The 19,502-nt window shown below is 49.3% G+C and overlaps 1 protein-coding gene across 1 annotated transcript in view; it reads left to right on the top strand.

The window, feature by feature from the left end:
- DPF3 (double PHD fingers 3) overlaps nucleotides 1–19,502 on the top strand; it is a 272,635-nt gene that overhangs the window by 175,854 nt on the left and 77,279 nt on the right. Inside the window, exon 7 of the mRNA XM_070377597.1 lies at nucleotides 10,705–10,842. Coding sequence (XP_070233698.1) covers nucleotides 10,705–10,842 — 138 coding nt within the window. The remainder of the gene's footprint in view (nucleotides 1–10,704; nucleotides 10,843–19,502) is intronic.

The following is a 19,502-nucleotide window of genomic DNA, read 5'->3' on the forward strand; positions in this document are numbered from 1 at the left end:
AATTTGATGACGGTGTGACTGTGGAGGTGTGGGCAGGATAAAGGTACCAGCAAGGGAGGGGGAACCCTCCCCATCCTGAATCCCAAGGAGCAGGGAGGACATTGGCTCACAGGGGAGACTGGATGTGGGGGGAGGGTCACCCTGCTCCAGGGGTGCTGCCTGAGCAGGGACAGGCATGGAGAAGATCCCCAGTGCCTCTCTTCTCACCCTCCATCCTTCCCAATACAAACTCCACCGGAAGCAGAGGGCACGAGGCCGTAGAGGTCAGCTCCGGGCACTGGGAGGGGCAGTGCATGGAGACTGAATAGCGCATCTTTGGGTCTGTGTGCTTCAACAGGCCTGAGTTCAAATTCCACCTCTGCCATTCAGTGAGTGGTCTCAGTGCCCCCAGACTCAGTTTCCTCCTCCGTGAGATGGGGTGACAGTCCCTACCTCCTGAGCTATCGTGAGGCTCCGTGTAAGAATGTGTGCCTGCCCGATAGTCTGTAAGCAGGCTGCCTTGGAGGCATTGGCAGGTGACAGGCCCCGCTGGGTCAATTTTTACAGAAGGGGAAGTTGAGCTGCAGAGCAAGGGAAGTGGCATCCTGAGGGCTGTATGGAAGTGCCAGGGGGCAGAGCTGGGAAAGAGATGCAGCCTGGTGACTCCCAAGGCCCAGGCTTTGTCTCTTGGACACTCATCCCGTAATTGCTTTCAGTCGCTGCTTTCAGGCTCTCGGAAACCACTGGCTCAGATACCCACTGCGTGCTCCAAGTTGGGCTGATGAAAATGTGCCAGAGTCATTAAGTTATCAGTGGGGAAGGCGGCCGCTTCTCCCCGGCAGGAAGGATTCTGCTGTCTCTGCAGCCGGCTTTGTTCACGCACACTGCCCTTGATTGTTCCTCCTCCTCCTCCTCTTCCTCCCTCCTCCCCTGCCTCCCCATCCTCCCTCATCCTCAGAAGGAGTGAGGGATGTAGGGTTGAAGTGCTGTTGGGGGAGGTGGTGGTGGCATCGTGCTGTAAATATTCTGGGGCAGCCCTAAAGGTATTCATAACTCCAGACAGGAGGTCCTGCCTGGAGACTCCAGCTCTGGTAGGGAAAGTGGGCAAGCTCTCATTTTGCAGCTTGACAGATGGATTTGCCCCAGGGGAAGGAGAGAGAGGGAGGCAAGCTAGACCTTCCTCGTTGTCACAACCGGCCCTCTCCATGTGCGCCGTGCTGGGAACACATGATCCAGGTGCGAGCTGCCAAGGTGAAAAGAAGGACCTTAGGTTGTGCACAGGCAAAGTTGACTGGTCCCAGGGTGCTGGCTTCAGAGGCGCCTGGCCAAGGAGCCTGCCCTGGGGAGGGAGATGGGAGCCGGAGGAGGGGGCGAAGCCCTCTCTGAATGCTTCAGCTGTCTTGGGGCTCAGTCTGATTCTGCACGACAGATAATTCCAGAGTGAGATTGCTGACGTGATAAAAGGATAGCAGATGGTTCTAATACTTTATTTTCAGAATGTATGTTTCCCAACATTCTATTTTCTTGCAACTCCTTCACCCCAGACTTCAGAGGAGAAACTGCTAGTTCCTCTCACCCCCCTCAACCTCGCCTTTAGGGTTTATTCCCTTTGTGGATCCGCAGTGTGGACGATGGCTGACAGCGGCTGAGGCTTACTGCAAGCCCTGCACTGCTTTCCATGTATTCTCTCACATAGCCTCCCAGCTGTGTGGTAGGTGGGCTGCCGCGATCGTCCTGTTTTCCCGAGAGGATGCTAAGGCACAGAGAGATTCAGCCACTCGCCCAAGATCACACAGTCAATCAGCAGCAGAGCTTGGATTTGAACCCAGGCAATTCAGATCAGCTTACCCATATTCCAAGACAGATCCTGTCTCTCTGAAGGAAGGGTTGCCCTAGAAGCAGGTCCAGAGCTGTCACTGGCACTAAAATGCCCACTGTTGAGTGACTAACCACTCTGGCCAGGTTTCCTATTAATAGTTACCTCAGAGGGGAACTTTACTCCTGACTAGAGCTGGCTGGGTCCTGCATTCACTGTGGCAGTTCTTACATGACCAGGGTGGCTGTTTGGAATGACAGTCCCAGATCTCCACCCCCTGCTTCCATAGGTTTCCAGGACCAGATGCTTTTTTTTTTATCTGTCACATCATGCAGCATATAGGATTGAACCCATGATCCCTGCATTGAAAGGTGGCATCTTAACCACTGGACCACAGGGGAAGTCCACCAGATGCATAATTTGCAGGGATCAGTACAAAATGCAAATAAGGGGCCCTTTATTTCATAGTATTAAAAATTTCAAGGTGACAGCAAACATTTACCTTTAATGACAGCAAAACATTAAACTAAGTGTGGGGCCCTCCTGACCCCGGGACCCTATCTGAATGCACTGGTCTCCCGTTTACAAAACTGGTTCACAAGTGTTCAGAGTGGCAGGAAGATGTGATGAAATCCATATAGAAGGTGAGACGATGCTGTATGTTCCTTCTCTTCCAAACCAGTCAAAGCAGGATTTCCAAGGCATTTCTTTTCATCTTGATGCAGCAGTCTGATCTAGAATGCACTTCAGCCAAAATAAATCTTAGAAATCTCTTGGCCCTAGGATGAAGTCATCTGAAGGACTGGGACTTGGGTCAGCAGCTTTGTTTTGGGGTCAGGCGTCTTGTTCAATGGGCTTCCCTGGTGGCTCAGATGGTAAAGAATCTGCCTGCAATGCGGGAGACCTGGGTTCCATCCCTGGGTTGGGAAGATCCCCTGCAGGAGGAAATGGCAACCCATTCCACTATTCTGGCCTGGAGAATCCCCATGGACAGAGGAGCCTGGCGGGCTACAGTCCAGGGGGTTGCAAAGAGTTGGACACGACTGAGTGACTAAGCACACACAGCACATCTTGCCCATGAACTCCAGTCTCTCCTAACCCTGCCTTTCAAACTCCCCTCTGCCTCCTGCCTCTTTCCCCTTAGCCTCCGAGCCTGCTCAGGATCTATTCTGTTAAAGGACAAGCCCTGCTCGGTCTCTGTGGACTCCACAGTCCCATCCATCCACCTGCTGACTCCTTCCTCTTCTGCAGCCATGCTGGAAGGAATGGTCTGTCACCCCCATCACCACTTCCTCATTTCCAGAAGCATCCTAGCTCACTGCAGCCTTACCTTATCCTCTGGGAGTCTGTGGGTTCCGTGCTCACTAGGTGACCTACTAATAGCCCGGTGGTCTCTTCTCAGGCCCCATCCTTCTTGACCCTCTAGGGCATCTGACCTTATCCAGGCTCTGCCTCTAGAAAATGAGGATGCGTGTGGCTGTGAGCAAATGTCCTCGAAGCCCCAGATCAGGCCTGGCACGTGGTACACAATCAGTAGCTGTTAGCAGGAACCGAGACTGGTGGTGTCTTCTCTAATGTCACCTGGAAACCCTGCTCCTCTGTCCTAGGTTACTCACTCCTGTGTGAGTCTTTCTTTCTTCTTCTTTATTTTTATTTATTTGGCTGTCCCTGATCTTAGTTGCAGCACACGGGCTCTTCCGTCTTTGTTGCATCATGTGGATCTTTAGTTTGGGCATGCGAACTCTTAGTTTTGGCGTGTGGGATCTTAGTTCCCCACCCAGAAATCAAACCCCTCTGCCTGCATTTAAAGGTGGAGTCTTAGCCACTGGATCACCAGGGAAGTCTGGTGGGTGTAACTTTTTCTTAACAAAAATTTTATGTTGGTTTCTCTTTCTCCACCAGACTCTTAAGATACTGGTGTTTTCTGAGTTCTGTCCTGTGTCCACACCTTTTTTCTTCCTCTCCTCATTCTTTCCTGATCCGTAAGTCCTACTCCCACCCTGCCAGCTCCAACATCCGCATCTCCTTCCTAAAACTCCAAGTGTACAAGCCAGCCGCAGACTGGGGAATCCTGCTTTAACTGTGGCAGCTCTTCCATGGTGAGGGTGGCGGTTTGGAATAACTTAATCCAAAATCTCCACCCCAGACTGAACTCATTCCCTTCCTTCTTTAAATCTGAGTTTCCTGCTACATGCTTCTACCCCACTGCCCAAATCAGAAGCCTGGGTGTTTTTATTGCTTCCCTTCAGTTCAGTTCAGTTCAGTCGCTCAGTCGTGTCCGACTCTTTGCGACCCCATGAATCGCAGCACGCCAGGCCTCCCTGTCCATCACCAACTCCCGGAGTTCACTGAGACTCAACGTCCATCGAGTCAGTGATGCCATCCAGCCATCTCATCCTCTGTCGTCCCCTTCTCCTCCTGCCCCCAATCCCTCCCAGCATCAGAGTCTTTTCCAATGAGTCAACTCTTCGCATGAGGTGGCCAAAGTACTGGAGTTTCAGCTTTAGCATCATTCCTTCCAATGAACACCCAGGACTGATCTCCTTACGACAGACTGGTTGGATCTCCTTGCAGTCCAAGGGACTCTCAAGAGTCTTCTCCAACACCACAGTTCAAAAGCATCAATTCTTTGGAGCTCAGCCTTCTTCACAGTCCAACTCTCACATCCATACATGACCACTGGAAAAACCATAGCCTTGACTAGATGGACCTTTGTTGGCAAAGTAACGTCTCTGCTTTTCAATATGCTGTCTAGATTGGTCATGACTTTCCTTTCAAGGAGTAAGCGTCTTTTAATTTCATGGCTGCAGTCACCAACTGCAGTGATTTGGGAGCCCCCCAAAATAAAGTCTGACACCGTTTCCACTGTTTCCCCATCTATTTCTCATGAAGTGATGGGACCAGATGCCATGATCTGCATTTGCTTCCCTTAGCTGACATCAAGTGTAGGCCCCGAGCTGAGCACTGGGGCTGCATCAGTGTCCAGACACTCAGGGCCTGCCATGCTTGCTGCTAGTGGGAGAGACAAGTACTGACACATGACTCATCCTGGGAAGATAACACACCAGGGTCCTAATTGTGATTGGAAATACTGGAGAACTGAAGGATCATGCAGGATCATTAACTGAAGTTAATCAGGCAAACTGGGGCTGGGGGACATTCTGGGTAGAGGCTTGTGCAAAGGCTCTGTGGTGGAAAGAAAACTGTTTAAGAAATGAAAGGTCAGTGGGCAGGAAGTCCAAGAAGGAGGTGGAATGTGGCTCCAGATGAGGCTGGGGTGGTGGACGGGTGCTGGATGGTGCGTGGCCAGGAAGCCAAGTTGGCCGAAGTCTTTTTAGGCTCCTCCTTGCTGCTTCCTCCCACCTGCTCCCACTTCTACCAGATTCTCTCTCTTTAACCTCCTTCCTATGCTGAAGTCCTCATTGTTCACACATTAAAAATTAGAGTAGCCTCTGTTGTTGTTGTTGCTCAGTCATGTCCGACTCAATTTGACATTAGATTTAGGTGATTTCAGGATGTCTTTATAGTTACATCAAATCTGGAATGGGTTGCCATTCCCTTCTCCACAAAATCTTCCCATCCAGGGATCGAACCTGGGTCTCCTGCATTGCAGGCAGATTCTTTACCATCTGAGACATCAGGGAAGCCCTAAAATAGCCTCCTGCCATTTCCAAATCCATCTTTCACACTAGAGTCTTAAGCGGTATCTCTAAAATATAAATCTGATTAAGTAGGTCCTCCGGATACACACAGTCCTCCCCTGGCCTCCCACTGTCGGAATAAAGTCCCACCCACCTTCCTCTCCTTAGTCTCCTCACACCCACCCCGAAGCCTGCTTCCCACCGGCTTTACTAAACATCCTGCAGGTCCCAGAGGTGCTGGTGAAATGTGCTTTGGCGCCCACAGGCCCTCGTCCTCTGTCTGCCTGGTGATGTCCTGCTATCTCACATGCCATAGCTCATCCACCTCCCCCGGGAAGCCATCCCCCCATCCCTGCCTCAAGCCCAGGCACTGGGTCCTCCTCTGTGCCATGCACAGGCTCACAGTGGTGCATGGGTCCCACCTCCCTCCTTGCTAGCTGATGTGTGTATCCCCTGTGCTAGACTGCGGACTCCTGGAGGGAGGAGATGGGCTCATTCATCTTTCTCTTCTGGTACCTCAAGACTGGGCACACACTAGGTGTTTAATAAATGTTTTCTTGAAGACCTGGTGACGAAGGGATGACATTGTATAAGCAGGTGGTAAAAAATGAAGCTCCACCTGGAAAGCTCTGCATGTAGGGATCGTGGTTAAGGGGTCTGGCTTCCAGGACCTCCATGTGCCGTCTGGTTCTGTTACTTCTAATAGTGGAACACAGATCTCAGGGCTGCTCCCACTGCCCCTGCCTGCCACCACCATCCATCCAGAAGGGCAGGCAGACGCAGGGTGGGAGTCAAGCCTCAAAATATTCAATCTTCTAACAGTGGTTCTCAAACTGTAGTGTGTATTCAAAGTTACCTACAGGGCCTGTTAGCACACAGATTGCCAGGCTCTACCCCAGACTTTCTGATCTGGTAGGCCTGGGGCAGAACCCAAGAATCTGCGTCTCTAACAGCTTCCCAGGTGCTGCTGAAGGTGCTGGTCTGGGGATTACTCTTTGAGAATCTCTCTTCTAGCAAAAGGATCTGCTCTAAGACAGTTACTGTCTGTGATGTTGGGGAAGGAGATAAGGGAAGCTTTTTGCTTGGATTTGGTTTTGTAGCTTTTAAGAACTATTAGTGTGAGATTCAGAGAAGGCAATGGCACCCCACTCCAGTACTCTTGCCTTGAAAATCCCATGGACAGAGGAGCCTGGTAGGCTGCAGTCCATGGGGTCGCTAAAAGTCGGACACGGCTGAGCGACTTCACTTTCATTTTTCACTTTCCTGCATTGGAGAAGGAAATGGCAATCCACTCCAGTGTTCTTGCCTGGAGAATCCCAGGGACTGGGGAGCCTGGTGAGCTGCCGTCTATGGGGTCGCACAGAGTCGGACACGACTGAAGTGACTTAGCATTAGCATTAGCAGTGTGAGATTAATGTGGATAGATGGAGCCGGTTCTGCACACCTACCTCTTCCCCGATCTCCTGGTTTTCTACAAAGTGTTGCTGGGTTCACTCAACAGCTATTCAGTGGGTATGTTTTGAAGGTGTAAAATGTGTTTGGCAGCATGAGAGGTAGAGTCGTTGCCATCAAGAGGAAATTGATATGAAACGGTCCTAGGAGAGGCCCTCCAGTGCAGTCCTGGCCATAATTTAAGGAAATCAAAGAAGAAATGTCCGCTCGGGTGGGTAGTGAGTTCCCCATCAGTGGAGTTGTTCCAGAAAAGCATCTAGAATGTTCGTGGGAATAAAACAATTGGATAGCTAGTTAGACCACATGACTCTTAAGATCCTGGGATTCTGTGATTAAGGAAGACAGTATGGTGGCTCAGTGGTAAAGAATCCACCTGACTGGGCACTCAAAACTGGTGCTCTGGGAAACCCAGAGGGATGGGGTGGGGAGGGAGGCGGGGGGGCGTCACGATGGGGGGACACATGTATACCCATGGCTGATTGATATTGATATAAGGCAAAAACCACTATAATAGTGTAAAGTAATTAGCCTCCAATTAAAATAAATACATAAACTAAAAAAATAATAATCCACCTATCAATGCAGGAGACCCAGGTTTGATCCCTGGGTTGGGAAGATCCCCTGGAGAAGGAAACAGCAACCCACTCCAGTATTCTTGCCTGGGAACTCCCCCGGATAGAGGGGCCTGGTGGGTTACAGTCCATGGGTCACAAAAGAGTCAGATACAACTTAGTGACTAAAACAACAACAACAAGCTGTAATCACAACAAAACGACTCAAATAAAATGCGGAGGCGCGTGTGGTGGGAGAGCTGCAGAGGCGGCTGAGGTGTCCCCGTATCAGTACTGATGTTATTGTCCTTATTTTAATAAACACATTTACTCCTCACCAGTAATATGCTTGGTAATAAAATGAATTTATGTCCAGTGACCCCGTAATTTGCTGTTTATTGCCCTTAGATCATTTAAAAGGTTAAATAGAAAAAGCCACAAGCAGGCCCACAGTGTGCCTCAGAGGTCTCCTTAGGGCCCATTTCCTGAGTGAAATGGAATTGAGATGTGTAGTGCCATGTTATTATTTTTTTTGCAATATTTATGTGTGCCCGTGAAGAGGAGAGAGAGAGAGGGAAGCCAATTGCAGGACTTGAATTTATAGTTACTAGGTCAACAACTTGATCAACACTTGAATTTCAGACTCTCACCTTGTTGAGATAGTCCAGACAATTGCCAGATTCCGTAGTAGAGGTAAAGGTGAAAGCCCCTCTTTCAGGAGGGTCCGGCGCCTCCTGTGGTCTCCTGTGGTAGACCACACTGAAGCCCCTCACCCCTCACTACTGTTTCTTGAGCATCTTTTAGGTGATGGGTACTGAATGAGATACTTTACAAATGTTACTTATAATCCTTCAAGGTAGGTAGTACTATTGTTGTTTTCAGATTAAAAAAAAAGTCACGTAGGGATTATGTGTCTTATTCAATTTCACAGAGAACTCAATTCGTTTTTGGAAGTCAACATAACTATGTGACTGAAAAGCAAGATAAAAGATAGGTGAAAAATTATAGACCTATCTCAAGTCTGAGTGTAGATGTAAAATTAGAAAATAGAATGCAGCAGCATATAAAAAAGATAATACGCTCCAATCAAAGGGGGTACATTCTAGGAATGCAAGAATGGCTCAATAGTTGGAAGCATTAGGAAATCAATGTAATTCACCATATCAACAAACTAAAGTAGCATCATATATTAGTAGATGCTGAAAGGCTAGCTGGTAAAATTCTCCTGTAATAAAACTAACCCAGGAATAAGACGAACTACTTAAACTTGATAGAGAATACAGCCTAGTCACTTACAGTGAATTCTAAACAGCGAATCACTAAATGCAATTTCACTACAATAGGAAAAACTTACTTTTGCTGTTTTAGAATATGGTCTTGGTGATTCTTACAAATGAATTAAGCTAAGAAGATAAAATAGTTTGTATAAATATGAGAAAGAAGAGATGACATTATCTATTTTTGCTGAGGTTATAATACTTGAAAAACCCAAGAGAATCTAGTAAGAAAGGAAAAAAAAAGTTGCTCGGATATGTCCCACTCTGAGATCCCGTGGACTGTACTCTGTGAAGCTCCTCTGTCCATGGAATTCTCCAGGCAAGAACACTGGAGTGAGTAGCCATTCCCTTCTCCAGGGGATCTTCCTGACTCAGGGATCGAACCCAGGTCTCCTGCATTGCAGGTGGATTCTTTACTGTCTAAGCCACGAGGAAAGAAAGGAAACCCCACCAGAAATAATAAGGGAGGCTGGTAAGAGCATTGTGTCACAGCTCTTCTCTATACTGTGGAGGTCATGCAGCTGGTCAACTTTGGCCCCTGAAAGTGGGATTTGAACCCATGTCTGATGATGAAGCCTGTGCTCTTTCCACCTTGTGAAGTGTTTACTATCACAGCTATAACCCAGGCATGTGAAGGGAGAGTCTCTTAAAGCTGCCAATTTCAGCTGGTCCAGCAGATTGGGTGGGGTTTGCTCTGCTGGGGAGAGGTGGGGGCAAGATGAGAGGGTCAGCACAGGATTTTTACCTGAAGACCCTCAAGACTTCTGCCACCAGAAGTGCCATCCCTCCAGGGGCTGGGATGTTGGGCTTTGTGGTAGGCAGGGGGGTGACAGTGGTCTAGTCTTAGCCATTTATGTGCTGAGCAGACAACCAAGGGAGCTGCCCTTTCATCTTTTTGGCCCCAAGAAACCATATTTGTGTTGCTTGTTGCCCTTGTCTCCGACTGTCCACTTGAGTAGTAGGGCCTGCCGGGACACATTTTTTAGAGATTTGGGGTATCAGAGACTCCTTGGGCCATCAAAGACACAAGCTCCTGGCTAGCACATTTACCAAGGATGCCTTGGATTTATGGTTTTCATGGTGGAAATGGAATGTGTTTTTCTGGCACAAAAATCACATCAAAAATATGGTCCACATAAAGCTTTTGTACTTCATACAGAGTCAACCAGAGGGTGGCAGAAGGAGAACTGCACAGGAGTCCAGGAGGCCTGGGTTCCGGTGGCTGGCTCATCCATAACTGGCTGTGTGTTCCCAGGCACATCGCTTAGCCTTGCTGGGCCTCACTTGCCTCATCCATATACGGGACATTGGATTAAATTAAATAGACTCCAGTCTGTGCGTGCTAAGTCGCTTCAGTCATGTCTCACTTTGTGACCCTATGGACTACAGCCTGCTAGGATCCTCTGTCCGTGGGATTCTCCAGGCAAGAATACTGAAGTGGGTTGCCATGCCCTTCTCCAGTGGATCTTCCTGACCCAGGGATTGGACTTGCTCCTCCTACATCTCTTGCATTGGCAGGTGGTTCTTTACCACTAGCGCCACTTGGGAAGCCAAAATAGACTCCTAATACCTTTTAACTTCAAAGTTATAATAACGACCACCCTTCCCGTGTGCCCAGCTCTGTTCTCAAGTGCTTTGCACAGAGATTAACTCATCATAACAACTCAAGAGTGAAGTACTATTGTGATTCTCATTTTTCCTCTGAAGAAACCTGAGGCAGAGAGGGCAAGTGACTTTCCCAGGGTCTCACAGCTAGGAAATGATGGTGCTCTTACTCAGTTCAACTTCTGGGGTTTTTCTTTACCTGGGTCCGTGCTGTTATAGTGCTGTTGGTTCTGTCCAGTGGGTGAGGGGTGTTGGGAGTGGGAGACACTTTTTCAAGGAAACTGGCTCTGGGGTGGATGGATGAGCCACTGCCTGGGAGATTGATGGCAGCGGCTGCAGACGTTGCTGACATTTTTGTTTTCCTTTCTTCTTTTCTTCTCTAGTCTGCGGCAAGCGCTACAAGAACCGGCCAGGACTCAGCTACCACTATGCTCACACTCATCTGGCCAGCGAGGAGGGGGATGAGGCCCAAGACCAGGAGACCCGGTCCCCACCCAACCACAGAAACGAGAACCACAGACGTGAGTTCCCAGGTGTTGGGTTGGGTGAGTGGTAAGGTGGATGGGCAGGGCTACAAGCTTTCCTTTCTGTTCACCTGTGGGATTGTCTGCTGGCACTTGTGGATTGGTCTCAATGATTTGTGATGAGTTGGCTATTTCAGCCTCCCAAATACCCCTGTAGGTCAGCGGAGCCCCAGGCTTAGAGTGGGCTGAGCAGGGGTGGCACACCCAGCTCTGTTCCCAGAGGACAGAAGGTAAGTGTTAAGGCCAAGGGAAACCTCTTTACCTGGCTATCGTCAAATGCCAGACCTGGCAGTCTTTTTCCCCAGCTCTAGAAGATCCATTCACAGCTGCTAATCTGAGTTGGGCAAAGCTCTGGGGTGTGTCAGTTCAGACAGACCTTCCAAATGTCTCCTTGGCCATAAGAGACACAGGATATTCTTGATCCATCGTCTTGGCTCTCGTAAGGTGACAATTTGGGTAAAAAAAATACTACCCTAGAGTTTCCATGCTCTTCTCTTGATCCCTCAATCAGCAAACATGACCTGGGTGTGCTTGTCATTGGGGATGCTGGGCTCTGGAGAGCCAAAATGATTCTGAAATTTGTGTTTCCATTTCTATTCTTTCTTTCCTTCTTCAGCTTCCATTTATGAATTAGAGAGTCGCAAAGGGCTTAGCATTCACCACGTGACTTCCCTCTACGACATTCTTTAAGGTTTCTGGACCCACCCCAAACTCAGGATGGGATGGGATGATGGGATCTTTAGGGCTTGCTTCAAAATGTGGGTCATTCTAGGATGATGGGGTGAGGAATAATTGTGGACATGCCAGTGTTTTCTATTTTGTTCAGAAGATTTTGTGGTAGGGGTTCCTTTAGCGAACAAGTCAATGAAATACAAGGGATCAGACCTTTAAAAATATTCAGATTCTGGAGTTTGAGGATGACTCCTGTGCAAGTCAGTCAGTCAACTCAGTCAACTGATGTGAATTGACTGCCTTCAGCCAGTGTTTGAGACAATGAACACATGTTGGCCAAAACCTTTCTTTGGATTAGTCTGGGTTCTCCCTTAACCCCCAACCCACTTTCCCTTTGTAGCATTGCCTTCTGTCTTAGTTCCTCGGATTGCCCCAACAAAGTACCAAAGGCTGACTGGCTTACCAGTGATTTGTTTTCTCACAGTTCTGGAGCTAGAAGCCCCACATCAAGGTGTCATCAGGGTGGGTGTCCTTGGAGGCCCCTCTCCTTGGTTTGCAGGTGGCCGCCCTCCTGCTGCCTCTCATGTGGTCATCCCGTTGTGCACATGTACTTCTGAGGTTATGTGTGTGTCCAGATTTCCTCTTTTTATAAGGACACCAGTTAGCTTGGATTAGGGCCCATCCTAACAGTCTCATTCTAACTTGTGCTTTTTCATCATCTCTTTAAAGGTCTTAGATCCAAATATAGTCATATCCTGGGGGTTAGAGTTCAACATGTGAGTTTGGGAGGGACATGATTCAGACCATAGCACCTTCTTTAATTCTCAGTCTCTTTAAGAATTCAAGCCCTTCGTGAACCTCTCTTCTGGTGCAAGCCCGACTGTTTATTTTCTCACCAACTGTTGTTATCTGGACAGAACCTGAAAGCAGGCAGGAGGTGCCCTCCTCCGCATGTCAGCTTCTGAGTAGTCACAACGCTGAGGTCTCTGCCTTCTCCCTGGGGAGAGGTTCCCTTGGTTCACCCTTATCTTCCAGAAAGGAATATACATTGACCCGTACCAATCAGCTGGGTTTTGCATTCTGCCATCTCTCCTCTCCTCCTGTCTCTGATCTAAGTGGCCAAGGCATAGCTATTGTCTCCTGCCTCGAGGAGGCCGTGAGTGCCTTCCTTTGATTTAGGTTGCTATCTGGGAGGCATTGATTAGCAAAGGTTGCTCTCTCTAAACTATTTATCGTTTGGTGTTATTTCCCACTCCCCCCAGTGCTGGCTTGTGGGCTTCCTTGGTGGCTCAGTGGTAAAGAATCCACCTGCCAAAGCAAGAGACATGAGTTTAATCCCTGGGTCGGGAAGACCCCCTGGAGAAGGAAATGACAACCCACTCCAGTATTCTTGCCTGGAAAATCTCGTGGGCAGAGGAGCCTGGCGGCTACAGTCCATGGGGTCACAAAGAGCTGGACATGACTTAGTGACTAAACAACAGCAACTGGCGCTGGCTTATCTCCCCTTTAAGGGCTTCCCTGGTGGCTCAGTTGGTAAAGAGTTTGCCTGCAATGTGGGAGACCTGGGTTCAATCCCTGGGTCGGGAAGATCCCCTGCAGAAAGAAATGGCAACCCACTCCAGTATTCTTGCCTGGAGAATTCCAAGGACAGAGGAGCCTGGTGGGCCACAGTCCATGGGGTCACAAAGAGTTGGACACAACTGAGTGACTGACACTTTATCTCCTTTATGGTAGTGGTGGTTTAGTTGCTAAGTCGTGTCTGACTCTTTGCGATCCCATGGCCTGTAGCCCTCCAGGTTCCTCTGTTCATGGGATTTGCCAGGCAAGAATACTGGAGTGGGTTGCCATTTCCTTCTTTAGGGGATCTCCCTGATCCAGGGATAGAACCCAGGTCTCCTGCATTGCAGGCAGATTCTTTACCGACTGAGCCACCTGGGTATCTCCTTTAAATCTCTTCTCAAATGACAGGCCGTTTTGTTCCCCACGCCACAGGGTTAGGCGTGCCTCTCTTTGGTCTGGATCTTTTTGTGTGTGTGTGCATGGTGATGGCAGCCACAGAGGAGGGTTCCTTGTGACCTCCAGGTATACCATGGGCCCCAAGTGGACTCCTCCTTAGCCGTTCCTGCGGGCCCCTCCCAGCTGTCTGTTGACTTCCAAGGTGGGCACTGGCCCCTGTTATTCTCCGTCCACCGGGATCTCCTCACGCAGTCTTGTGGGTCATTGTCCTTATGTCCTCACCGTGAGGCTGGGCAGCCTTGCTTAGGGAGGAAGCTGCATCTTTTCTCCTGGATGGAGACGAATCCCTGAGTATCCAGCCATGTGCTCCCCTCTCTCGGGGGGTTTGCCAGTGAGCACTCTTGTTCCAGCCCTGCTCCATCCCCCTCCTCTCATCCTGGTCATGAGAAATTGGGTTCTTCATAAAGGATCATGCAACCACTGGAGGGGTTTAAACTGCATAGAAAAACAACAGCTGTTGCTGGGCTCATCCAGGGCCTTCTCATACGAGGAAGGTTCAAGAACCCTCACAAGCACCATTTTGACAACATCTCCTCCCAAGGCCTCTGAGAAGTCTGTGATTAACTCTAATTTTACTAGCAGGGATAGGGGAGATGGGCTGCAACAGAGATACCCTCAGTGTCCACAGAGCCCTCCCTCCCCTCTTCCCCAATTTCTCTGGATGAATCCAAGAGACAGCAGCTCTCTTCCTGGGCCCCCTGCACACAAACACTGACTGTTTGCCACTCCGAGTGTGTGCCCTGCTCCCTCCCACACGTCCCTGGTGAGCGGCCCCCTCACCATGTTCCCATGTGCTCTAATTGCCAGCATCATCAATACCTAGTCATTAGCTGCCCCCGCTGTTTGGTGGTGGGACACCCATCCTGCCCCTAAATGCTACAGGGGCTGTGCGGGGAATCGAAGGTGACAAGCTTCGGCAGCATTCCAAGGTCTCAGCCTGTGATCCTCCCTTGGCAAGGCTTTTGGAGTGCGGGAGGGAGGCAGGAGCGCTCCATCCGGGAGGTTCATCTCCAGTTCCCCCCCAGAAAAGGTTCTGGATGCCAGCGAGGTGGGAATGCTGACTTTTTCCCCTTTGAGCAGAGCTGCAGGGTGACCCCAGCTGCTTGTGAGCACAGGCCTGTGGGAAAAGCTGCCCTTACAGACACTGGAGATGTCACGGGCATCTGCCTTTGCACCACCTGCAGCCGCAGAGACCTTTTGACTTTGGTCCTCCTGCTGTCCCTTGTGCTTCCCCCCAGCTGTGTCTCCAGCAAAGCCCATTGCTCATCCCTGCTCCTGCCGCTGCTGAAAGGGCAGAGTGGAGTGCTGGAACCGGCTCTGACTGCCCCTGCCCTCCGCCCCATGCTGCCCTGTGCTGTGCTTCTCCGGCCTCCCGCCGCCTCCCAGCTCTGCTGCCTTTGTTCCTCTCCTGGGCCCGCATTTTCTCCTGGATATATGCTGCTTGCCTCCCCGCACATCTGTCCCCTTTGCTATGTGCCCTTCCCTCTCTGCCTAAACTCCAGGCAGTGCAGGGCTGTGTGGAGCTCAGACACCCCTCCTTGACAGACAGGACTTTTCTGATGGGGTCCTCCCTGCCTGAGCTGCTACCCTTCTCCTCCCTGTAGGAGGCTGGATTCTTCCTACTTCTTCTATTAATATTTCTCTGCCCACCTTCATCTACTTTCTTCTTCTTTTTAAAAAAATATTTTATTTATTTATCTGGCTGTGCTGGGTCTTAGTTTTGGCACATAGGATCTTTGATCTTCACTGTGGCATGATCTTTAGTTGATGTGGGATCTAGTTCCCTGACCAAGAATCGAACTTACGCCTCCTGCCTTGGGAGCAAGGCATCTTAGCCACTAGACCACCATTAGACCCTTTCATCTACTTTCTACAAATGTCACTCGCACATATGTGCCTATATGCGTACAGACAGTCAGACAGACACACACACACATGCATAGACTGTATTTATGTGAATAGATGGAGGGAAGGTTTGGGCAGGTTTGGACTCTGACAGCTGCCACTCAGGGGCGTCCTGTTGTGACTCCGTCAATGCCACCTTGGTAAACAGCCGCTGCTGCTGCTAAGTCGCTTCAGTCGTGTCCGACTCTGTGTGACCCCATAGATGGCAGCCCACCAGGCTCCGCCGTCCCTAGGATTCTCCAGAACACTGGAGTGGGTTGCCATTTCCTTCTTCAATGCATGAAAGCGAAAAGGGAAAGTGAAGTTGCTCAGTTGTGTCTGACTCTTAGCGACCCCATGGACTGCAGCCCACCAGCCTCCCCCATCCCTGGGATTTTCCAGGCAAGAGTACTGGAGTGGGGTGCCATTGCCTTCTCCATTGGTAAACAGCACTGGGTTACAATTCAAAACTCCTTTGACACAGGCTCACAATGTCAAAGCTCTTCTTGAATTTCTTTTTATCTTCTTTGCACAGTGGTAATCTATTATAGACGATGTTTTCAAGGTATCTTTCTTTGTGGGTGGTGCGAGTATGGGCATTTCTGAGGTCATGGACCTGTATGAAAAAGCTGTGTGAATAAATTCAGTCTAGTATATTAATCAGTCCGTCCATCCATCTATCCATCCATCCATCCATCTGTTGGTTTAACGATCATGTATCAAATACTGTCTTGGTCCCCGACCTTGGAGAGCACGCAGTCGTGAGCAGGAATGTGTAATAGGGTTTGTACAGAGTCTGGTGAAGGAAGCCAAGGGCTCAAGAGCATGGCACACTTTCTACTCCAAGGGCAGCAGTGCTCTAAGTGTGGCTTCAGCATCACCTGGGAACTTGCTGGGAATGCAGTTTTCTGGCTCCACCAGACCTTCAGAAACAGACTCTGAGGGTGCTGGTCAGCACTCTGTGTGTGTGTGTGTTTTAATAATTTTATTTATTTAGTTAATTTGTGTTTTGGCTGTGTTAGGTCTTTGTTGCTGCACGTGGGCTTTCTCTAGTTGCGACGAGCAGGGGCTACTTGCTAGTTGGGGGCCGCAGGCTTCTCGTTGCTGGTGGCTTCTCTTGCTGCAGAACACAGCCTCTAGGGTGTATGGGCTCAGTAGTTGTAGCTCCCGGGCTCTGGAGCACTGGTTCAACAGTTGTGGCACATGCGGCCTTAGTTGCTCCACAGCACGTGAGCTCTTCTCGGATCAGGGATCGAACCCATGTCTCCTGCATTGGCAAGCAGATTCTTTACCACTGAGCTACCAGTGAAGCCCCAGCAATCTGGGTTTTAAAAAGTCCTGCAGGACAATGAAAGCTTCAGAACATGAGAACATTTAAAAAACATGAGGGGATTTGCAAAGGCTTCCCTGAGGAAGTGGCCTTCAAGTTAGCCCTTGAAGAACAAGGAGAAATTGACTGGGTGGGAGAGAGCTTCCCAAGCACGGGGAACTGTGTGCACAGGGGCAGAGGTGTGAAGTAGCATGTTGTGTTCAGACAATTAGTAGTAGTTGGGTTTGACAGTGGCATTGCAGAAATGGTGGAAACATGGGCAAGGGCCACAGCTTTAAGTATCTTCTCTGCCAGGCTGGGTAGTTGTCATCCTATAGGAAAAGGAGACTTTATTTTCTTGGGCCCCCAAATCACTGTGTATGGTGACTGCAGCCATGAAATTAAAAGATGCTTACTTCTTGGAAGGAAAGCTATAACAAACCTAGACATCGTATTAAAAAGCAGAGACATCACTTTGCCAGCAAAGGTCTGTATAGTCAAATCTCTGGTTTTTCCAGTAGTCATGTATGGATGTGAGAGTTGGACCATAAAGAGCGCTATGGGCTGAAGAATTGATGCTTTTGAAATGCGGCGCTGGGGAAAACTCTTGAGAGTCCCTTGGACTGCAAGGAGATCAAACCAGCCAATTCTAAAGGAAATCAACCCTGAATATTCATTGGAAGGACTGATGCTGAAGTAGGCCACCTGATGTGAAGAGCTGACTCATTGGAAAAGATTCAGATGCTGGGGAGGATTGAAGGCAAAAGGAGAAGGGGGTGGCAGAGGATGAGGTGGTTAGATAGCATCACCGACTCAATAGACATGAATTTGAGCAAACTCCAGGAGGCAGTGGAGGACAGAGGAGCCCGGCCTGCTGCAGTCCAGGGTCGTAAAGAGCTGGACATGACTTAGTGACTTAACTTAGTGACTGAACAACAAAGGAAAAGGAGAGTCATCACTAGAAGTAAGAATAAATGATTTATAGAGAAATATATGTGGTGTATTATTAACTGTTGGGCTTCTGTGGTGGCTCAGCTGGTAAAGAACCTGCCTGCCAATGTTGGAGACACAAGAGATGGGGGTTCAATCCCTGAGTTGGAAAGATCTCCTGGAGAAGGAAATGGCAACCCACTCCAGCAGTCTTGCCTAGAAAATTTCATGGACAGAGGAGCCTGGCAGGCTACAGTCCATGGAGTTGCAAAGAGTTGGACTCAACAGTATGCACGCACGTGCACACACATACACACACATTATTAATGGTGGTGTGGCATCTCTTTCTTATTTAATAGCATAAATGATTGTAGAATGCTCTCTACAACATACTTGGAGCTTCTATGAAGGAAATGTGTTTTAATATATGGATCTATAAAATTTATTCCAAGCCTATGTCTCAGGTTCCTGGCATGGAAGTCGGGTTGCCCTCAGTCCCAAGAGGGCTCAGTCTTCTGTTTAATAGCGGTGGCCTGGCATATAGCTAGGCTCTCAATATCTGTCAAGAGAAGAAAAGTCCCCACCCCAGTGTGCCTGTGGAGGGCACGCTGTACTCTGCAGAACTGAAAGAGGAGAGCTGAGTTGATTAAGGGTAATGTCGGCTGATTAGATAATCTGAAAATTAGTCTGATAATGTGCAAATTATCTAAAAGAAGCATATGATGTCATTGCCACACTGATGGGGAAGATGGAACAGATGTTAGTCTTCTGACATCTCTGTCCTCTAGCATATGGCCCAGGGGCAGCAGATACAGCTTCAAGAGAGAGAGTGAAAGTTATGTTTTGCATGAGCTTAAGAATTTTGGATCACTCTGAAAGGTGCCTGAGAAGCTTTATAACCCACACAACCCACCCCACCACTTACCCAACCTTGACACAGGAAGTTCAGGCTTTGATCCAGGGCTCTGTCTGAAAAAGTGAGCTGCCCACTCCCTAAAGAGCAAATTTGGAACACGGGTGTTCCTTAGGTGAATTATTATTTTACTGAACAGTTTATAGATTCCAAAGCAAAGAAGAATCTGAGGGGTTGCTCTGACCTCGAAGGTATACTTAGAGTCAGCTCTCCAAACCGGTGGATCATCCACACTCTGGACCCTGTGGCTGAGAAAATGGCACTGGAGTTGGCCCGGCCCATGTGCGAATCATGACCTGGCCACCTTGCCATCTTCTGTGTATGGATGTGGGTCAGTTACACTTCTCTGCTCCTTTGTTGCCTCATCCATGAAACAGAGAGAACCATCTTGCTGCCCCTGTGGGGTTGTTATGAGTCTCTAGGCGATGTGGGTGTCTGGCACCTGGCCCTCTTGATGAGAGTGCCTACATCCCGCCTCCATGCCCTTTGGGCCAGCAGAGCATGTGCAGACCACAGATGGACGATCTGAGTCACGGCCTGTCTGTGGCTATGCGATGCTGAGAAGCTGACTGCCTATGGGGGTCTCACTGGCCTCAGGCGAAACTGTCAGAGCCTGACTCAGTCCTGGCACAACCTTTGCTAACTCTTAGACATGGTGCACGAATCCTTCCACATAAGCTAAATGTGAGTGTTTACTGAGCACTTACTGGGCATACGCCCTCATGGGGCCACGTGTAACTGGGGCTCCTAAAAGAGAACACGTAGTCTTGGCCCCAGGAAATGAGACGGATATGAGACACCGGGTAGGAGGAAGCTGTGGGGTGGAATCTAGCCGGTGTCTGGCCCTGAATTTCCCTTCCTGTTTCCCCAGGATCGGGCATCTACCCGCCACTTGCCTTTCTGTGAGCCTCTTATTTCTCTCACATTTTTGGC

This window comes from Bos mutus, chromosome 10 (assembly GCF_027580195.1).
Source record: "Bos mutus isolate GX-2022 chromosome 10, NWIPB_WYAK_1.1, whole genome shotgun sequence".
Lineage (NCBI taxonomy): Eukaryota > Metazoa > Chordata > Mammalia > Artiodactyla > Bovidae > Bos > Bos mutus.